The 15,483-nt window shown below is 50.5% G+C and overlaps 1 protein-coding gene across 1 annotated transcript; it reads right to left on the bottom strand.

Moving 5' to 3' along the window:
* Positions 1 to 7,761: 7,761 nt before the first annotated feature.
* On the bottom strand, positions 7,762 to 14,799 carry GIN1 (gypsy retrotransposon integrase 1). The gene is made up of 7 exons (XM_088521990.1): positions 14,654 to 14,799; positions 13,624 to 13,817; positions 12,743 to 13,048; positions 12,056 to 12,244; positions 11,783 to 11,950; positions 11,056 to 11,344; positions 7,762 to 8,149 (listed from the first exon to the last, which is right to left on the bottom strand). The coding sequence occupies exons 1-7, from the start codon at positions 14,790 to 14,792 to the stop codon at positions 7,851 to 7,853; spliced, it is 1,584 nt and encodes a 527-aa protein (XP_088378116.1). The 5' UTR covers positions 14,793 to 14,799; the 3' UTR covers positions 7,762 to 7,850.
* Positions 14,800 to 15,483: the final 684 nt, after the last annotated feature.

Raw genomic sequence — 15,483 nt, 5'->3', positions numbered from 1 at the left:
CTCAACTCCTTTTTACCAGGGTTACTCCTCAATTGCATTGAAGCAGGACATACTGCAATCAGGTTTCTGGCTGACTTCTTTTTATGGCTTTAAATGAAGATGTGGGAGATGCAGGGCCAAGGCTTTAGGGAGCTGTGCCAACACCATCGTTTTGAAGATGCAGCAGAAACTCTTGTTCCAAATAAATGAGTGACAGTAGTCAAGCAAGCTTGTTAATAGAAAAGAGTTAGTGTCAGCTAATCCTAAATCTTTTGCTTAAAATGGAAGGTAAGAAGTAAGGGGGAGTTAGGCAGCCCATGCACTCAACCCTTAACAGTAATAGGCTAATGTTGGTACTAACTGTCATATCAATTTTAGGAGCATAACCCTGCTCCAATCATGGTTGCAGTGAGCACTAAGAGGTACTGGGATGCTAAGGACACTGCAAGGCCATAGCAAGTGGAGTGATGATGCAAGCTTCCTAATGTACAGTTTATTCTCCTATCTTAAATGAAGGGTCAGCCATGCAACAGGTGCTCAGAGATGCATTCATATTCCCATGATTAGCATCTGGATCCAGTTTCTGTGATGGTGTTTCACAAACCATCACCAAAGGTTTTACTAATTTCCTCTCTTTCTGAAGAACCGAACAGCTAGTGTCACAAAACCGATGGCCAGATGCCTGTGCTGTTTCTCAGGGTAAACTTCTACGTACTTGGACATACTATATTTCTTATGTATCTCCCCACTCCTCCTCAAGAAGGCGCCCTGTGAATTAGTCCTTGGATTAGCTGCTCCTGTTGGCGAATTGCCCCCAGGAAGAAGAGCCCCGATGATGGCGCGGGAACGGGCTGCGACGATGGCGTGGGAACGGGCTGCGACGACGGTGCGGGAACGGGCTGCAACAATGGCGCGGGAACGGGCTGCGACGATGGTGCGGGAACGGGCTGCGACGACGGTGCGGGAACGGGCTACGACGATGGCGTGGGAACGGGCTGCGACGATGGTGTGGGAACGGGCTGCAACGATGGCGTGGGAACGGGCTCCGACGATGGTGTGGGAACGGGCTGCAACGATGGCGTGGGAACGGGCTGCAACGATGGCGTGGGAACGGGCTCCGACGATGGTGTGGGAACGGGCTGCGACGATGGTGTGGGAACGGGCTCCGACGACGGTGCGGGAACGGGCTCCGACGACGGTGCGGGAACGGGCTCTGATGATGGTGTGGGAACGGGCTCCAACGACGGTGCGGGAACGGGCTCCGACGATGGTGTGGGAACGGGCTGCGACGATGGTGTGGGAACGGGCTCCGACGATGGCGTGGGAACGGGCTGCGACGACGGTGCGGGAACGGGCTCCGACGACGGCGCGGGAACGGGCTCTGATGATGGTGTGGGAACGGGCTGCGACGACGGTGTGGGAACGGGCTACGACGACGGCGTGGGAACGGGCTGCGACGACGGTGTGGGAACGGGCTGCGACGATGGTGCGGGAACGGGCTGCGACGACGGTGCGGGAACGGGCTGCGACGACGGTGTGGGAACGGGCTACGACGATGGCGTGGGAACGGGCTCCGAAGATGGTGTGGGAACGGGCTGCAACGATGGCGTGGGAACGGGCTCCGACGATGGTGTGGGAAGGGGCTGCAACGACGGTGCGGGAACGGGCTGCGACGATGGCGTGGGAACGGGCTCCGACGACGGTGCGGGAACGGGCTCCGACGACGGCGCGGGAACGGGCTCTGATGATGGTGTGGGAACGGGCTGCGACGATGGTGTGGGAACGGGCTGCGATGACGGTGTGGGAACGGGCTGCGACGACGGTGTGGGAACGGGCTGCGACGATGGTGCGGGAACGGGCTGCGACGACGGTGCGGGAACGGGCTGCGACGACGGTGTGGGAACGGGCTACGACGATGGCGTGGGAACGGGCTCCGAAGATGGTGTGGGAACGGGCTGCAACGATGGCGTGGGAACGGGCTCCGACGATGGTGTGGGAAGGGGCTGCAACGACGGTGCGGGAACGGGCTGCGACGATGGCGTGGGAACGGGCTCCGACGACGGTGCGGGAACGGGCTCCGACGACGGCGCGGGAACGGGCTCTGATGATGGTGTGGGAACGGGCTGCGACGATGGTGTGGGAACGGGCTGCGATGACGGTGTGGGAACGGGCTGCGACGATGGTGCGGGAACGGGCTGCGACGACGGTGCGGGAACGGGCTGCGACGATGGTGCGGGAACGGGCTGCGACGACGGTGCGGGAACGGGCTCCGATGATGGTGTGGGAACGGGCTCCGACGACGGCGCGGGAACGGGCTCTGATGATGGTGTGGGAACGGGCTGCGACGATGGCGTGGGAACGGGCTCCGACGACGGTGCGGGAACGGGCTCCGATGACGGTGTGGGAACGGGCTCCGACGACGGCGCGGGAACGGGCTGCGACGACGGTGTGGGAACGGGCTCCGATGATGGTGTGGGAACGGGCTCTGATGATGGTGCGGGAACGGGCTGCGACGACGGCGTGGGAACGGGCTCCGATGATGGTGTGGGAACGGGCTCCGACGACGGTGCGGGAACGGGCTGCGACGACGGCGCGGGAACGGGCTCCGATGATGGTGTGGGAACGGGCTGCGACGACGGTGCGGGAACGGGCTCCGATGACGGTGTGGGAACGGGCTCCGACGACGGCGCGGGAACGGGCTGCGACGACGGTGTGGGAACGGGCTCCGATGATGGTGTGGGAACGGGCTGCGACGACGGTGCGGGAACGGGCTCCGATGATGGTGTGGGAACGGGCTCCGACGACGGTGCGGGAACGGGCTGCGACGACGGCGCGGGAACGGGCTCCGATGATGGTGTGGGAACGGGCTGCGACGACGGCGCGGGAACGGGCTCCGACGACGGCGCGGGAACGGGCTCCGATGATGGTGTGGGAACGGGCTCCGACGACGGTGCGGGAACGGGCTGCGACGACGGTGCGGGAACGGGCTGCGACGACGGCGCGGGAACGGGCTCCGATGATGGTGTGGGAACGGGCTCCGACGACGGTGCGGGAACGGGCTCCGACGACGGCGCGGGAACGGGCTGCGACGACGGCGCGGGAACGGGCTCCGATGATGGTGTGGGAACGGGCTCCGACGACAGTGCGGGAACGGGCTCCGACGACGGCGCGGGAACGGGCTCCGACGACGGCGCGGGAACGGGCTGCGACGACGGTGCGGGAACGGGCTCCGACGACGGTGTGGGAACGGGCTGCGACGACGGCGCGGGAACGGGCTGCGACGACGGTGCGGGAACGGGCTGCGACGATGGCGCGGGAACGGGCTCCGACGATGGTGTGGGAACGGACTCCGACGAGGGCGCGGGAACGGGCTGCAACGACGGCGCGGGAACGGACTCCGACGAGGGCGCGGGAACGGGCTCCGACGATGGTGTGGGAACGGGCTGCAACGACGGCGCGGGAACGGGCTCCGACGATGGTGTGGGAACGGACTCCGACGAGGGCGCGGGAACGGGCTCCGACGACGGCGTGGGAACGGACTCCGACGAGGGCGCGGGAACGGGCTCCGACGATGGTGTGGGAACGGGCTCCGACGATGGTGTGGGAACGGGCTGCGACGATGGTGTGGGAACGGGCTCCGACGACGGCGCGGGAACGGGCTCCGACGACGGCGCGGGAACGGGCTGCGACGACGGCGCGGGAACGGGCTCCGACGACGGTGTGGGAACGGGCTGCGACGACGGCGCGGGAACGGGCTGCGACGATGGTGTGGGAACGGGCTGCGACGACGGTGTGGGAACGGGCTGCGACGACGGCGCGGGAACGGGCTGCGACGATGGCGTGGGAACGGGCTCCGATGAGGGCGGGGGAACGGGCTGCGACGACGGCGCGGGAACGGGCTGCGACGACGGCGGGGGAACGGGCTGCGACGGTGGCGCGGGAACGGGCTGCGACGACGGCGGGGGAACGGGCTGCGACGACGGCGGGGGAACGGGCTGCGACGGTGGCGCGGGAACGGGCTGCGACGACGGCGCGGGAAGTGGATCCGACGATGGCGTGGGAACGGGCTGCGACGACGGCGCGGGAAGGGGCTGCGACGACGGCGCGGAAACGGGCTGCGACGACGGCGCGGGAACGGGCTCCGATGAGGGCGGGGGAACGGGCTGCGACGACAGCGCGGAAACGGGCTCCGATGATGGCGTGGGAACGGGCTGCGACGATGGTGTGGGAACGGGCTCCGGCAGGGCGACACCGCCACCCTGCGACCGCAGCAGCCGCAGCGGGGAGCGGGGTCAGGTTTGGCAGTGCAATAATACCATAACCACCTGCTACACTGCCCTGCTGCGAGGTAGGCCGCTCTTCTTTTTCTAGGTCTTTAACTGGGGATTGGTGACTTAATTGATGAAATCTGATGTATCATTTTTAACTCACTTAGTCTTAAACACCATATGGGCTGAGGCAGTTCCTGGCTTCAGCTGCAGCTTGGGCCACTCCAGTTCTGCCCATCAAAGCGCAGAGATTCAACCCAAACAGTCAGAAAACACCCTCATGAGCAGCAACATGTACTTGTGAAAGGCCTTATCCAGAGGGGGTTGCTGAGCGCTGCCATGGAAATCTGCAGCGGGACAACATCACCTGCAGGACCCAAACATGCTTTCCTAGAGTCTTGAACCAGAAGGCTGGCAGGTCTCTTAGTCTGGGTAGAGCAGCGTAACACCAATTACCCCTAACGCACTGATAAATCCTGTTTTTTCTACCAATTTTACCCTTCCTCTTTACCCCATCACCTGCTCTAATAACTTTTAGCGGTGGGAGGTCTCCTCGTGCTGGGATGGGAGGCGGGCAGCTCGCGGGCAGCAAGCACCTCGCTGACCTCCCACCATCTGCCGGGACTCCACGAGTTGCACGTTGTGTTTTTAGGTAGTCCAATAAATTAATTGAAAGCCTCCGTTCTGCTCCCAGAAAAAAAAAAATCCATTATCTATTTTGAAAATGCCAAGCAGGTTACTGTGGGAACAGGTTTTGATGTGAGGTCATTAAGTAATGAGGCCTGCTGCAAAAGGCCATTGACATGGACATTGCACCCAAACAAATGAATAAACAAACTCATCAGGTCCTCAAGACTGACATTTCCCAAAGACTTGTTAACTGCTTGCTGTGAGAAGCAAACTGACTCATCAGCATCCTCCAGCAGGGAACGTTCAGTCCTGTGATGAAGGAGGGAGAAACTTTGAAATGTCACGGATTGTCCAAGCCGAAGAGCGCGAGCGCAGCATGGGCAGGCACTGCACACATGTAGCCAAGCAGGAGAGTTGTGGTTTTTACTCTGTACTTAACTCTCTGTGGCTGTACACAAGTTTTTCACCAGAAGTTGGTGGGTTTGGGACAAGCTTTCAACCAACTCTGACTGGTAATTAGCACCTCTAGCAAACCCAAAGGGTCAAAGTTTGCATTTCTGGGCTGGGAGGTGCAAGTATGACTGTATTTTCCCTCGTGCTGCACAACCTCCCCTTCCTCCTGTGCAATGCACCACAAGGGGGCATGGATTCTATCCCGTTTTCTTTCCTGAGCAGAAACTGCTCAGAACCTCTCAAGTTTCCCGGAGGGTTTTTTCCTTCTTCCTGTTGTTTTTGGCACCATTCATTTGAAACAGCTGCATTTTACCTCAGTAAACCTTTCATATGCAGTGTTCAGCTGGGTCCAGTTTAGCTGAACTGACGAGGTGCTAACACTTGCCTGTTAGTACAGCGGGAAGGGGAGGGAGCACATCTGCTGTTTTCCCTCTTCCACAGCCAGCTTTGCCTTTTCCTCTTCTCCAGTAGCAGAGCTCCAGGAAGCACCTACCACTTATTAGAGCTCTCCCTCCCCTCACCCCGCTCTGCAGTGCAGCTTTATTGCACTGTGGGTAAACAAGGAACTGTCCAGTTGGAAAAATAACATATGGGGTAGGTTTTTATTGCCCTAACAGAGCAGAAGGGCATATTGGAGACAGCTCCCTTATCCCCTACCTGATTTTGTCTCTGGCTCTGAAAGGACCCACACTTTAGCAGGAAACAGCCCCCTGCCAGCTTAAGAGATCCTGTTAGACAGGCAGGGCCATGCTGTAACGCGTCCACCCCAAAGAGCCAAAGGTTCGTGGGGAGCAGGTAAGTTTGGCTCAAAGAAGCGGGGCTCTGCTAGGAAGGATGGGTGCAGAAACTGCCTGCCAGGTCACTACCATGCCCTGCACCTCCAAAGCATGTGCCTGTCACCCCAGCTGCTGCATGGAGCATCTTTAAATTGCTATTCCTGAAGAAAAACACTGCGTGATCACCAGCTCATTACAGAAGAAAAGCGAGGTAAGACATTTGCTCTCAATCTCCAGCTTCCTCCTGCTTACAAGCACACAGTTATTTGTCATTTTGTTTTCAAGCCCGCTTAGCAGAACGTTGTTTCTTGTCAAGTCTTCTCTTTAGGTGGGAAAAAATGTATTTCGGCAAGCCCACTTACTTGTTCAACTGCATTAGAAAAATCCTTATAAAAACGATTGGCCTCAAAGGACAATATAGACTGGGGCTAAAAGCAATTTATATATGGAGGGGCTTCTAAGCTGGAGCATGGTTATCAATGAACAGCACAAACCTTGCCCATGTTAGTGTTTGGCACAAAGTTGTCATACAGGAAGAGGCTGCTAGGAGAGAACATCCAACTGTCTTTATTAGGCACGTTCTTTATGAAACAGTGTCTCGGTGGAAGAAAAAAAGGTGTATGTAGGACTACATGAAGTACTTTATCTTTAGAAGGCATTTTAGGACACAATTCAAGAACAGCATGACGACACTGAGTTCTTAGATAGCCATGTCCTGTGATAGGTCAAACCATAAACCAGATATGAATTTCTATCTAAGTTTGCTAGCTAAACGGCCTTGAGGACTAAGTCCTTCTGCCTAAGATTAACAGAACCCTGAGTAGATAGATAGATTTTGCCACTACTCTGAGATGCAGTCCTCTCAGCAGGAGGTGCAGGCCAATAGCAACTGGGTCAAGGAATTCAGAGAATAAACAGGATCGGTCCTTGAGGTTTCCTAGAGCACTGGCAACGAAAGAAGAGGAATTCTCCTCCAAACCTGTTGTAACTCTAAGAAGTGAGGGCAAGGGAAATCAGAGGCTTGTGAAGAGAGCACAAGCAAACACTGAGCACCCTTCAGATTCTGGCCTGCCTGGGAGACTAAAATTGCTTTCTCTAGTTCCTTTTGGATGAGCAGGGAGCAGCGGCAGGCCCCATTGCTTCATATGCAGAACCTTGCCTGTACTTGATTTTGGCAGTTTTACTGTTCTGCAAGATCTTAGGGCTGTGGGCTAAACTCGAGAATAAAAGCTGTAAAGGTCAGAGTTTGCAGCTTCCCAGAAAGAATGGGAAAGGGTTTCATAACAAAATAAAGGAGGACATGAGTTTCTTCACTCTTCAGCACTGGAGGCAAAATTTATATTAAATTGCTTAAATTTAATTAATCCCACAATATCCGTGCATGTTAAGAATGAGCCAGATGGGGACTGAGGAAAGGTTTTGGGAATGAAATGGTGAGACGTTCCCTGAGCTGACACACAGGGAGCAGGGCCACCTTGCTCCGTACATGCGTATCTGCCACCAGCCTGTCTGTAGTTCAACTGCAGGAAGATGATGTGCTGCTTCTAGGCTGTGCCCGGATTCCTGGTAACACAGGGGTGGCTTCTTAATGCCCATGTCACTTAACCACAGGACATCTGCAGGATTCTTAAATACACACAGCAGTGAAGTGCATTTGTCCAAGGAATCAGGAGCTACCAAAAGTGTCCCGGTCTGGCACAGAAGTCGAAAACTTGCCAGTAAAAGATGACATGCACTTATTTGCTTAGGTATCCTCTGCCTTGGTCTGAAGTGTCCAGCAGGGTGAAGGCCACTGCTGTGGCTGGGCAGCGTTGGGTTCGACGCCGTGCTCTTTCATGAGCCCGGGCTGCTGTTTGCATCCTGTTGCTGCTTGGTCTTGGCCAGCTGAAGGGGGTATTTGCACAGTCGACACCACACCTCCTGCACAGGCCTTTATTCCCCCTTCCTCAGCGGGGTCTTGCTGGCGTGGATTATGTGATCTTTCAGAAAAGCCAATATAGTCGTGGTCAACGACTACTGCACCATGTAAGAAGTAATGGTTGTCTGCAAAAGAAAAGTATCTTTTAGAGCGGATCTTTCTAGTCCAGTACGAGTCATTGACATCATTAACCACAAACAAAATGATGGCTGAGGTGTTGACTTATTTTTCAAAGCAATTTCAATAATAAGGCGAGAATACTTGAGTGATGGCAGTCTGATAATATTCATGTCACACAGAATCACAGAATGGTTGAGGCTGGAAGGGATCTTTAGAGATTATCTAGTCCGACCCCCTGCACAAGCAGGGACACCTAGAGCACATGGCACAGGGTGGCATCCAGGTGGGTTTGGAAGATCTCCAGAGAAGGAGACTCCACAACCTCTCTGGGCAGCCTGTTCCAGTGCTCTGTCACCCTCACAGGAAAGAAGTTCTTCCTCATATGGAGGTTGAGTTCCACCTGTGTTTCAACTTACACCCAATTACCTCTCGTCCTGTCACCAGCCACCACAGAGAAAAGCCTGGCCCCATCCTTCCTACGATCACCCCTCAGGTACTTGAACATGTTGATCAAATCTTCTCTCAGCCTTCTCTTCTCTAGGCTAAACAGGCCCAGATCACTCATCTTTCCTCATACGATAGACACTCCAGTCCCTTAATCATCTTTGTTGCTCTACGCTGGACCCCCTCTAGAATCTCCACAACCTTCTTGTACTGGGGAGCCCAGAACTGCACCCAACATGTCCTAATTGCACTAACAACCAAATGCTCAGGAGTATCTGGTACCTCCCCAGAATAGTGCTCACAGTGCTTCCTGTGAACAGGATTTCTTTGCAATGTCAATAAACCAGCTTGAGGTTTGCCACAGTCACCTACTGAACTACTGTCTTAGTAGAGTAGTAGTTACCTAATGTTACAGGTAACTGCTTTTACTCTGTATACCCCACACGAAAAATGCAGCTACTCCAGACTCTCTTCAGGAAGTCTCAGTGCAACACAGGGTTTTCTTTAGAAACTAAGAAACATAAAATTACAAACTGAGCTTGTGCATTAACACATTTATTTATTTTAGAAATTAGAGAAAATGATTGTTATTCTATAGTACCACTATTTCTTCTATCTGGTAACATGTTGAAGTGTTTGATTTGTTCCAAGTGAGTTCCAATGAAATGAAAATAGTCTGTAATTAGAAATGTAATAGTTAACGTAGGGTTAACACCTTGTGTTGGAGGATGATGTTAGGGCCTGTTTGCCTGCTCGCAGGAGGATGGCAGGGTAAAATGAGGTGTTTTGGCAGGGTAAAATGAGGTGTTTTGTTAAATCAGAAAAGCCATTCAGCAGATAACTATCTCTACACAGGGGGCTACAAAAGCCTTTGAGATGCAGAAAGCAGATTCTGCACTTTTCTAGCTGTATTTCTCAATAGATGTGTCCTAAATCTGCTTATTTGCACTCCTGAAACATTAGAGCACTGACCCAGAGTTTAATATTAACTAACCCACATTTCAAACAAGAAAAAAGTGCTGCTTCAGACAGAATGGGTATATATGTGATTTAAGGTATTCTGGAACTTCTGCCTAGCTATAGTCTGCCAGGTAGCAAAGAACCCATTTTGGGGTTTTGTCTATTTTGCTAGATTTACTGTTACCAGTCTGTAAACCTGCAAGGCCTATACTGGGAGCTCTGCCAAAACACTCACTCAAGATTCACCTTCAGACTAGGTTATGGGGAAAATAAGTAAAGTAAAAGAATCTTGCTACTAGCAGCCCTTTCTTACCTTAGTATCATTCTTCCTCACCTTAAAATGAGGACTGCATTGCCAGGCTGTGTCTCTAGTGCTCAACAAAGCAAGACACAGTTTGAAGGCCTGACATACAGACAGGAGATGCCCCACTCCGAAATCGTGTAAGCAAAATACTTAAATTTGGTAAGCAGGGCCATGACAAATACCCTTACCTACGTGCACCTTTTCACATTTACGTCACAGAAAGCCCTGCGAATGCTTTCTTCACAGCCTGGTTTACTTTCCTCCACAATTTCACTATGTATGAACATCACACTAGAATTTTAAGCTTTATAAATATTTATAATCTAAGCAGTTTTCTGCTTGTATCGGACAACTAATCTTTAATCTCTTGTTGGAAAAGGGGCCGAAAATGTACATTTACTTACAGCTTCTGGAGTAGTCAGTGGTGAACATATTAGACCCTGATCCTACAAAAATATCTGCACTAAACTTTTTTATGCTTTAATTAATTTATACTCTTTTTTCTAAGTGTCTGAAGTGACTCAAACACAGCATTAGTAGAAAAGAAATGGCTGCTATTTTTGAATTTAAATCTTCGATTCAATTGGAATTTAACTTGGAATTTAAATCATTTTTAAGTGATTAAAAATTTCACTCTTTGACTGAAATAGCTTCATTTACTCCAGTAAGAGAAGCATATTTACCATTTCAGTACCATAATTTAATTTGAGGTAGTCCTTGTATTTAAGGTTTTGGGAAGATAGTTTCCTAAAAAAGAGAAGATAGGGGTGGGGGGTTATAAACATGCACAATCTGCACTAGCCAGACTAAGAGGTAAAAACAGGTTTCCATTTCACAAGGAAACGCAAGGTGAATTTTTCTCCCACACACACGAAGCCTGGAGGAAAGTCAGGAAGCAGTCTTTGAACACAGTTCAGGCCGGCTCTGCTTTCAGTATGTTTTCACCAGCCAGCACGAATAGGGCCAAACCACATGGAAGCAGCTTTAATGGAAGCTATTTTTAAAGATCCTTTAAATATGATTCATTAGCTCTCTGCTCTGCACAGGTTTCAAAGTAGTCATGCCTGCTGTTCACCGTATGCAGTTACATTATTAGCCTGTGTCCTTGTGGTTCATTACCTTACCAAATACCACACCATGACAGAAAAGTTAAACTGTCCTCTCAAAATATCTGCATATATATATATTTATACACCCGCATACCTTTTTCACTGGACCCTCTTATGTATGGCTTAAGGTGAGACATTTTGATGGGTCTTTTCAACCTGGATCCCGTGGCATCTCTTAATATGGCACAGCCATTATCTGTAATATAATCTATAATACAAGGCCCGACCCATTCCGACTGAAAACGGCCATCTTTCCACCAGTTTTTTCTTTGTCTGAGGACTTCATGCCCAACTTTAAGGTGAAGGGGATTTAACTGTTTTGGCTTCCTTTTGACAGTAAGCTTATTTCGGGCTTTCTGTTCATCTGACCGGCCTTTCACTACCTATGAGAGGAAACAAACAAAATATTTTATTTTTTTAAAAGCCACCATAGATTTTTCTAGCATTGAATAATAATGCTGAGGCCTAAGATTAGAAGTCTTTGGGTATGTGTAATTTGTACCATAGAAAAAAGCAAAGTTCTCAATAAATTGATTTTATCAGTGTTCCTGTTCTAAATAACACTCACCAGGCACTGGCTTTGCAACTCCACAAGGCCCAACACAAACACCCTGGCCAAGAAGAGAACCTCCTGTTTTCTTGTTTACCTCCTCTCCATACAAACAAGCATATGTACACTGGGATCCAAGAACCCCACGGTGAGGAAAAAAAAAGAACAACTCACTACTCTAAAAGGTTTAATTCACTTTACATTTCCAATCTTCCCACCTTATGTCTCCTCAGTCTTCTTGCCAATTAACATCTGAATCTACAGAATTTACCTGACAGTCGGTGGTTTTCTCTTCCTCCGGTGCTTGCCTGGCTTTCTTCGTTGCTTCAAATATTTTGGCAAACACACTGTCTTCTCCTTCCCCATGCACATTTGTTGACTCAGCCACATACGGGTGACGGTTAAACATTTGGAAATATGGGGTGCTTTCATCTGGCTCCTATTTCAGTGGGGAGCAAAAAGTAAGCATGTTTAGCAAACAGCTTTGCAGGTACCTCCAGGGACATCAGTCCCAGCTTGCAGGAGGGGAAGAGACTTCACATACCACATTAATCAAATTAAAAGCATAGGCAATAGCAGATAAATGCTCATCCCAATCATCTGGGTGCTCTTTGCAGTAGCTGTTAAGGAAAGCTTTGATGGTCTTGCTTGTTCTTTCATCTAGCTCATCTGTCTGAGGATAGCCCACTACTATTTGTTTCATTCCAAAGAGTGCAAACACTTCTTGGTTTATCTTTAAAAATAAAAGAACATAATTATTGAATGGTTCCTTCTTCAGTATTGCAGCTCTAGTAAACAAATTCAATACAACTTTCCACTCCTCATGGCAACTGGGGAAAAGTCTTACATAAACATACCCACGTAACAGGCCACATTCAAGGGTGGCAGTTAAAGTATGGCTTAGGAGCCAGCATGAAGGCTTCTAGACACAGTTTTGCCACTTGGTTTGTCACTTGCTCCATATCACAGCCTTTCATCATCTTTGAGAGGATTAAGTGTAAAGTTCTTCAGAATTGCTGCACCTTAGGGTATTTTTGACATTGGTCTGTCTAGTATATGAGTCAATGTGAGCAGATGAAGTACAATTGTTGGAGAGTGAAAGCCTGTGCCAGCTCTATTGAGTAACAAAGCCTGAACTATGACCCTTGAGAAGTTATTTTGCTTTTGTTCTTCCTTCCAGAGAAATGTTACACAATGTTAACAATTACAAATCATCCAAGCCAAGACCTACCTGATGAACAAGCTCCTTCCCTGGATCCATAGGCATTTTCTGAGGTGGCCCATATAAGAAAAACACACTTACAATTGCCTTAGCAATTTCAGCTGCCGAAGCATGGCCCAGCGGTAGCAGAACAGTCCACTTGGTGAACAAATCTGTCAGAATAATGATGTTCATGTGGCTTCTGCTGGTTGCACTAAAAGGTCCCATTAGGTCTATAGCAACTGCTGCCCAGGGGTCCTCGGCTTTGATAGGGTGCAATTTGGGTGCTGTGCTGGTTGTATTCTTTGCCCCTTGGCAATGCTGGCAAGCATACACCTAGTGCAGAAACCAGGGACGAAGATCTCAGTAAAGAGGGGTGGTGACAGTTTAAAACAAGCAGGAGGATAATACTATAAATTCCCATTGTTCCTCTGTATCCTCTGGATACACCGAACACACTCATTTTTCTTTTTCTCATGATTGTTTTTTACCCTTAGATCTTTCAGCGCATTCTGTATATTTAGCTGTGACTGCATTTCTAACACTAAGTGTTTACTTGCTCATCAGCTAAGGAAAACATTTTAAAAACTTTTCTTGCTAATGTTACCCGTCAACCTGAGAAACTCCAATGTGGAGCAAGTTTTTCAAAACCCCTGCATGACTCGCTAAGAGTCAGTGATGTTCAGATTGTTCAAAATGTGCAAATACTTATATGCTTAAGCTGTGCTTTTTCCCCAAGGAGATGTGTGTTCCTAAGTCCCGTAAGGAACTTCTGTAAATGAACTCTAGGTAAAGCCTGAGTTCAGTATTCTTGTGTTGCCCACAAGAGAGATGAAGCTTGTGGGGGGAATCACAAAGTGTTTATAGCAAAGAATACATTAAAAATATACCCTAGAGCTATAAGCCCATACCCACTGTTTGACATCATTTGTTACAGAGGTCCAGTAGTAATTAGATTCCACTAAAGTCAGTGTCCTTGATATGCCATGATGAGTGCCTGCAGCATTTTCGTGGCATTTCTCAAGCACTTTTTTCTTCTCTTCCTCTGAAACAATTACCAAGCGCATTTGTTTTCTGTCTTTTCCAACATAGAACAATTTGTTTTCTGAAAAGAGAAAGCAAATACCAATAAATTATAAAGCAGCACTTCATCTTTTGTTGCTTTGGCTCTTAGTTTACCAAAACATGGGGCACCATCCAGTACGGATATTCTATTCTACTTTGTCTTTAATTTTGTGCGAAAACAGCTCCTTTGTTCATAATTATTTCTTCCCCAGGACCACGTGTTTACATGGTTATCAACCTAGACATGAGGCAATGGGTCTGTCACTTGCGGAGGTCACACTCTGTCCCCGGGAAGTCTCACTGAAGCGAGCTCACACTGAGGGTGGCGCGGGGAGAAGCAGGATTGAGTGTTGGAAGATGAAACTCCTGTGGGCACCCCCACCATGTGAGGTTTGGCAGCTTTGCCTCCTCCCTGGGCAAGCTGGGCGGTTTGCGGCCCTGCACACGGAGAGCTGCCTACAAGGACCAGCCCTCTCGCTGTCCTCACAGGCCTGCAGCAGAAGCGGGAAGCGCAGGGAGACGCGGAGGACCCCGGCTGGCTAAGCCCTCGCTGTGTGCACGGAGCACCCCGGCCGGGCCTCGTCCCGCGCTGCCCGTCGGTGCTTCCCTTCGAGGTGCTGGGCCGGCGGGTCCCACCTGCTGACTGGTGCCCGGCATCTGAAACAGGCTTTGGCTCTCAGATGCACCCATAAAGCCCTCGTGCTAAGGGCTTCTATTTCTGCGGCCGCTGTTATATATTAACAGGGGAGAGGCAGGGCTATTTGTTTTACAGAGCACATGTATAAAGACCAGAGGGCGTGCTGCAGAGCATCGTAGTATCGTTGATTCTTCACCTAAATATCCATTTTCCAAAGCACAGTGAGAGAGTATGTTTACCTTTGAAAACAAACTTCTTGGCTGCTCTTCTGATGCCGCTTCGCTCACTGGCTAGCGTGCTGGGGTGGTACTCCCCCGTGCGCCGGTAGTACGCGATCTGCTTCAGGTGCAGCCCGCCGTTCTTCCCGCTGCGGACCATTGCTACCCTGAGCAATGCCCACGGTATCGGCTGGCTGAAGCGCCTGCCGCGGCAGCACGTCTTGAGCTTTTACTGGCTTCCTTGCTGTTCAGAGGGAAGCATCCTGCCAACGCAGCGCGTTCGCTGGACTCATGGAGCTCCCGTGCGCCCAGAGGTCCGCCTGGGAGCGGGGCAGGCTTTGCCAAGGCCTGCGCGTAACAGCCACATGTGAGAAATATGGACCGTTTACCCAGCCCAGGTGCAGCAGAGGCTACGTGATCCCAGTCACTCTGATAAGGGGAAGAAAAAAAGAAGGAAAACACACACAAATAGACTAATAGGGGAAAAGTAACTCCCGAGATGGAAACTGCCATGGATATTTGTTGTGTTCGTTAATTCACCTGGCAATTAGATTCTGAAATCCCAAATCAGATTCTGCGGTTAAGGTAATAATCGGGCTCCCTTCTCTGATCGCAACAACAAGCTAAAAAGTCATTAGTAAAGTGCTTAATTGGCTTAGGAGAAGCTTGGGTCCAGAAATAATAGATTAATAATAATTACCGGTTAATGACAAGCAACAGGCAGGAATATTCATGCAGGCTTTCAGTAATTTCTTTTTTTCTTTTTTTTTTAAATATGCCCCAGCAGCAACAAGCATACAGCTGTAATGGCAGTTTGATCTTGCTTTAATTGACTTCGGCAAGAGCGAGTT

The sequence above is a fragment of the Tinamus guttatus genome, unplaced genomic scaffold, assembly GCF_059628265.1.
Source record: "Tinamus guttatus ecotype Peru unplaced genomic scaffold, ASM5962826v1 Tinamus_guttatus_pri_ptg000142l, whole genome shotgun sequence".
Lineage (NCBI taxonomy): Eukaryota > Metazoa > Chordata > Aves > Tinamiformes > Tinamidae > Tinamus > Tinamus guttatus.
The sequence above is the reverse complement of the archived record's forward strand: the minus strand, read 5'-3'. Positions and strand labels throughout refer to the sequence as shown.

What these genes read in the sequence shown, in the direction of transcription:
- GIN1 (XM_088521990.1), bottom strand. Translation starts at nt 14,792, where the DNA reads ATGGTCCGCAGCGGGAAGAACGGCGGGCTGCACCTGAAGCAGATCGCG. An exon ending in CAAGAAGTTTGTTTTCAAAG is followed by an intron (nt 13,818 to 14,653) that starts GTAAACATACTC and finishes TTCTCTTTTCAG; the next exon opens with AAAACAAATTGTTCTATGTT. An exon ending in GGAAGGAGCTTGTTCATCAG is followed by an intron (nt 12,245 to 12,742) that starts GTAGGTCTTGGC and finishes TTATTTTTAAAG; the next exon opens with ATAAACCAAGAAGTGTTTGC.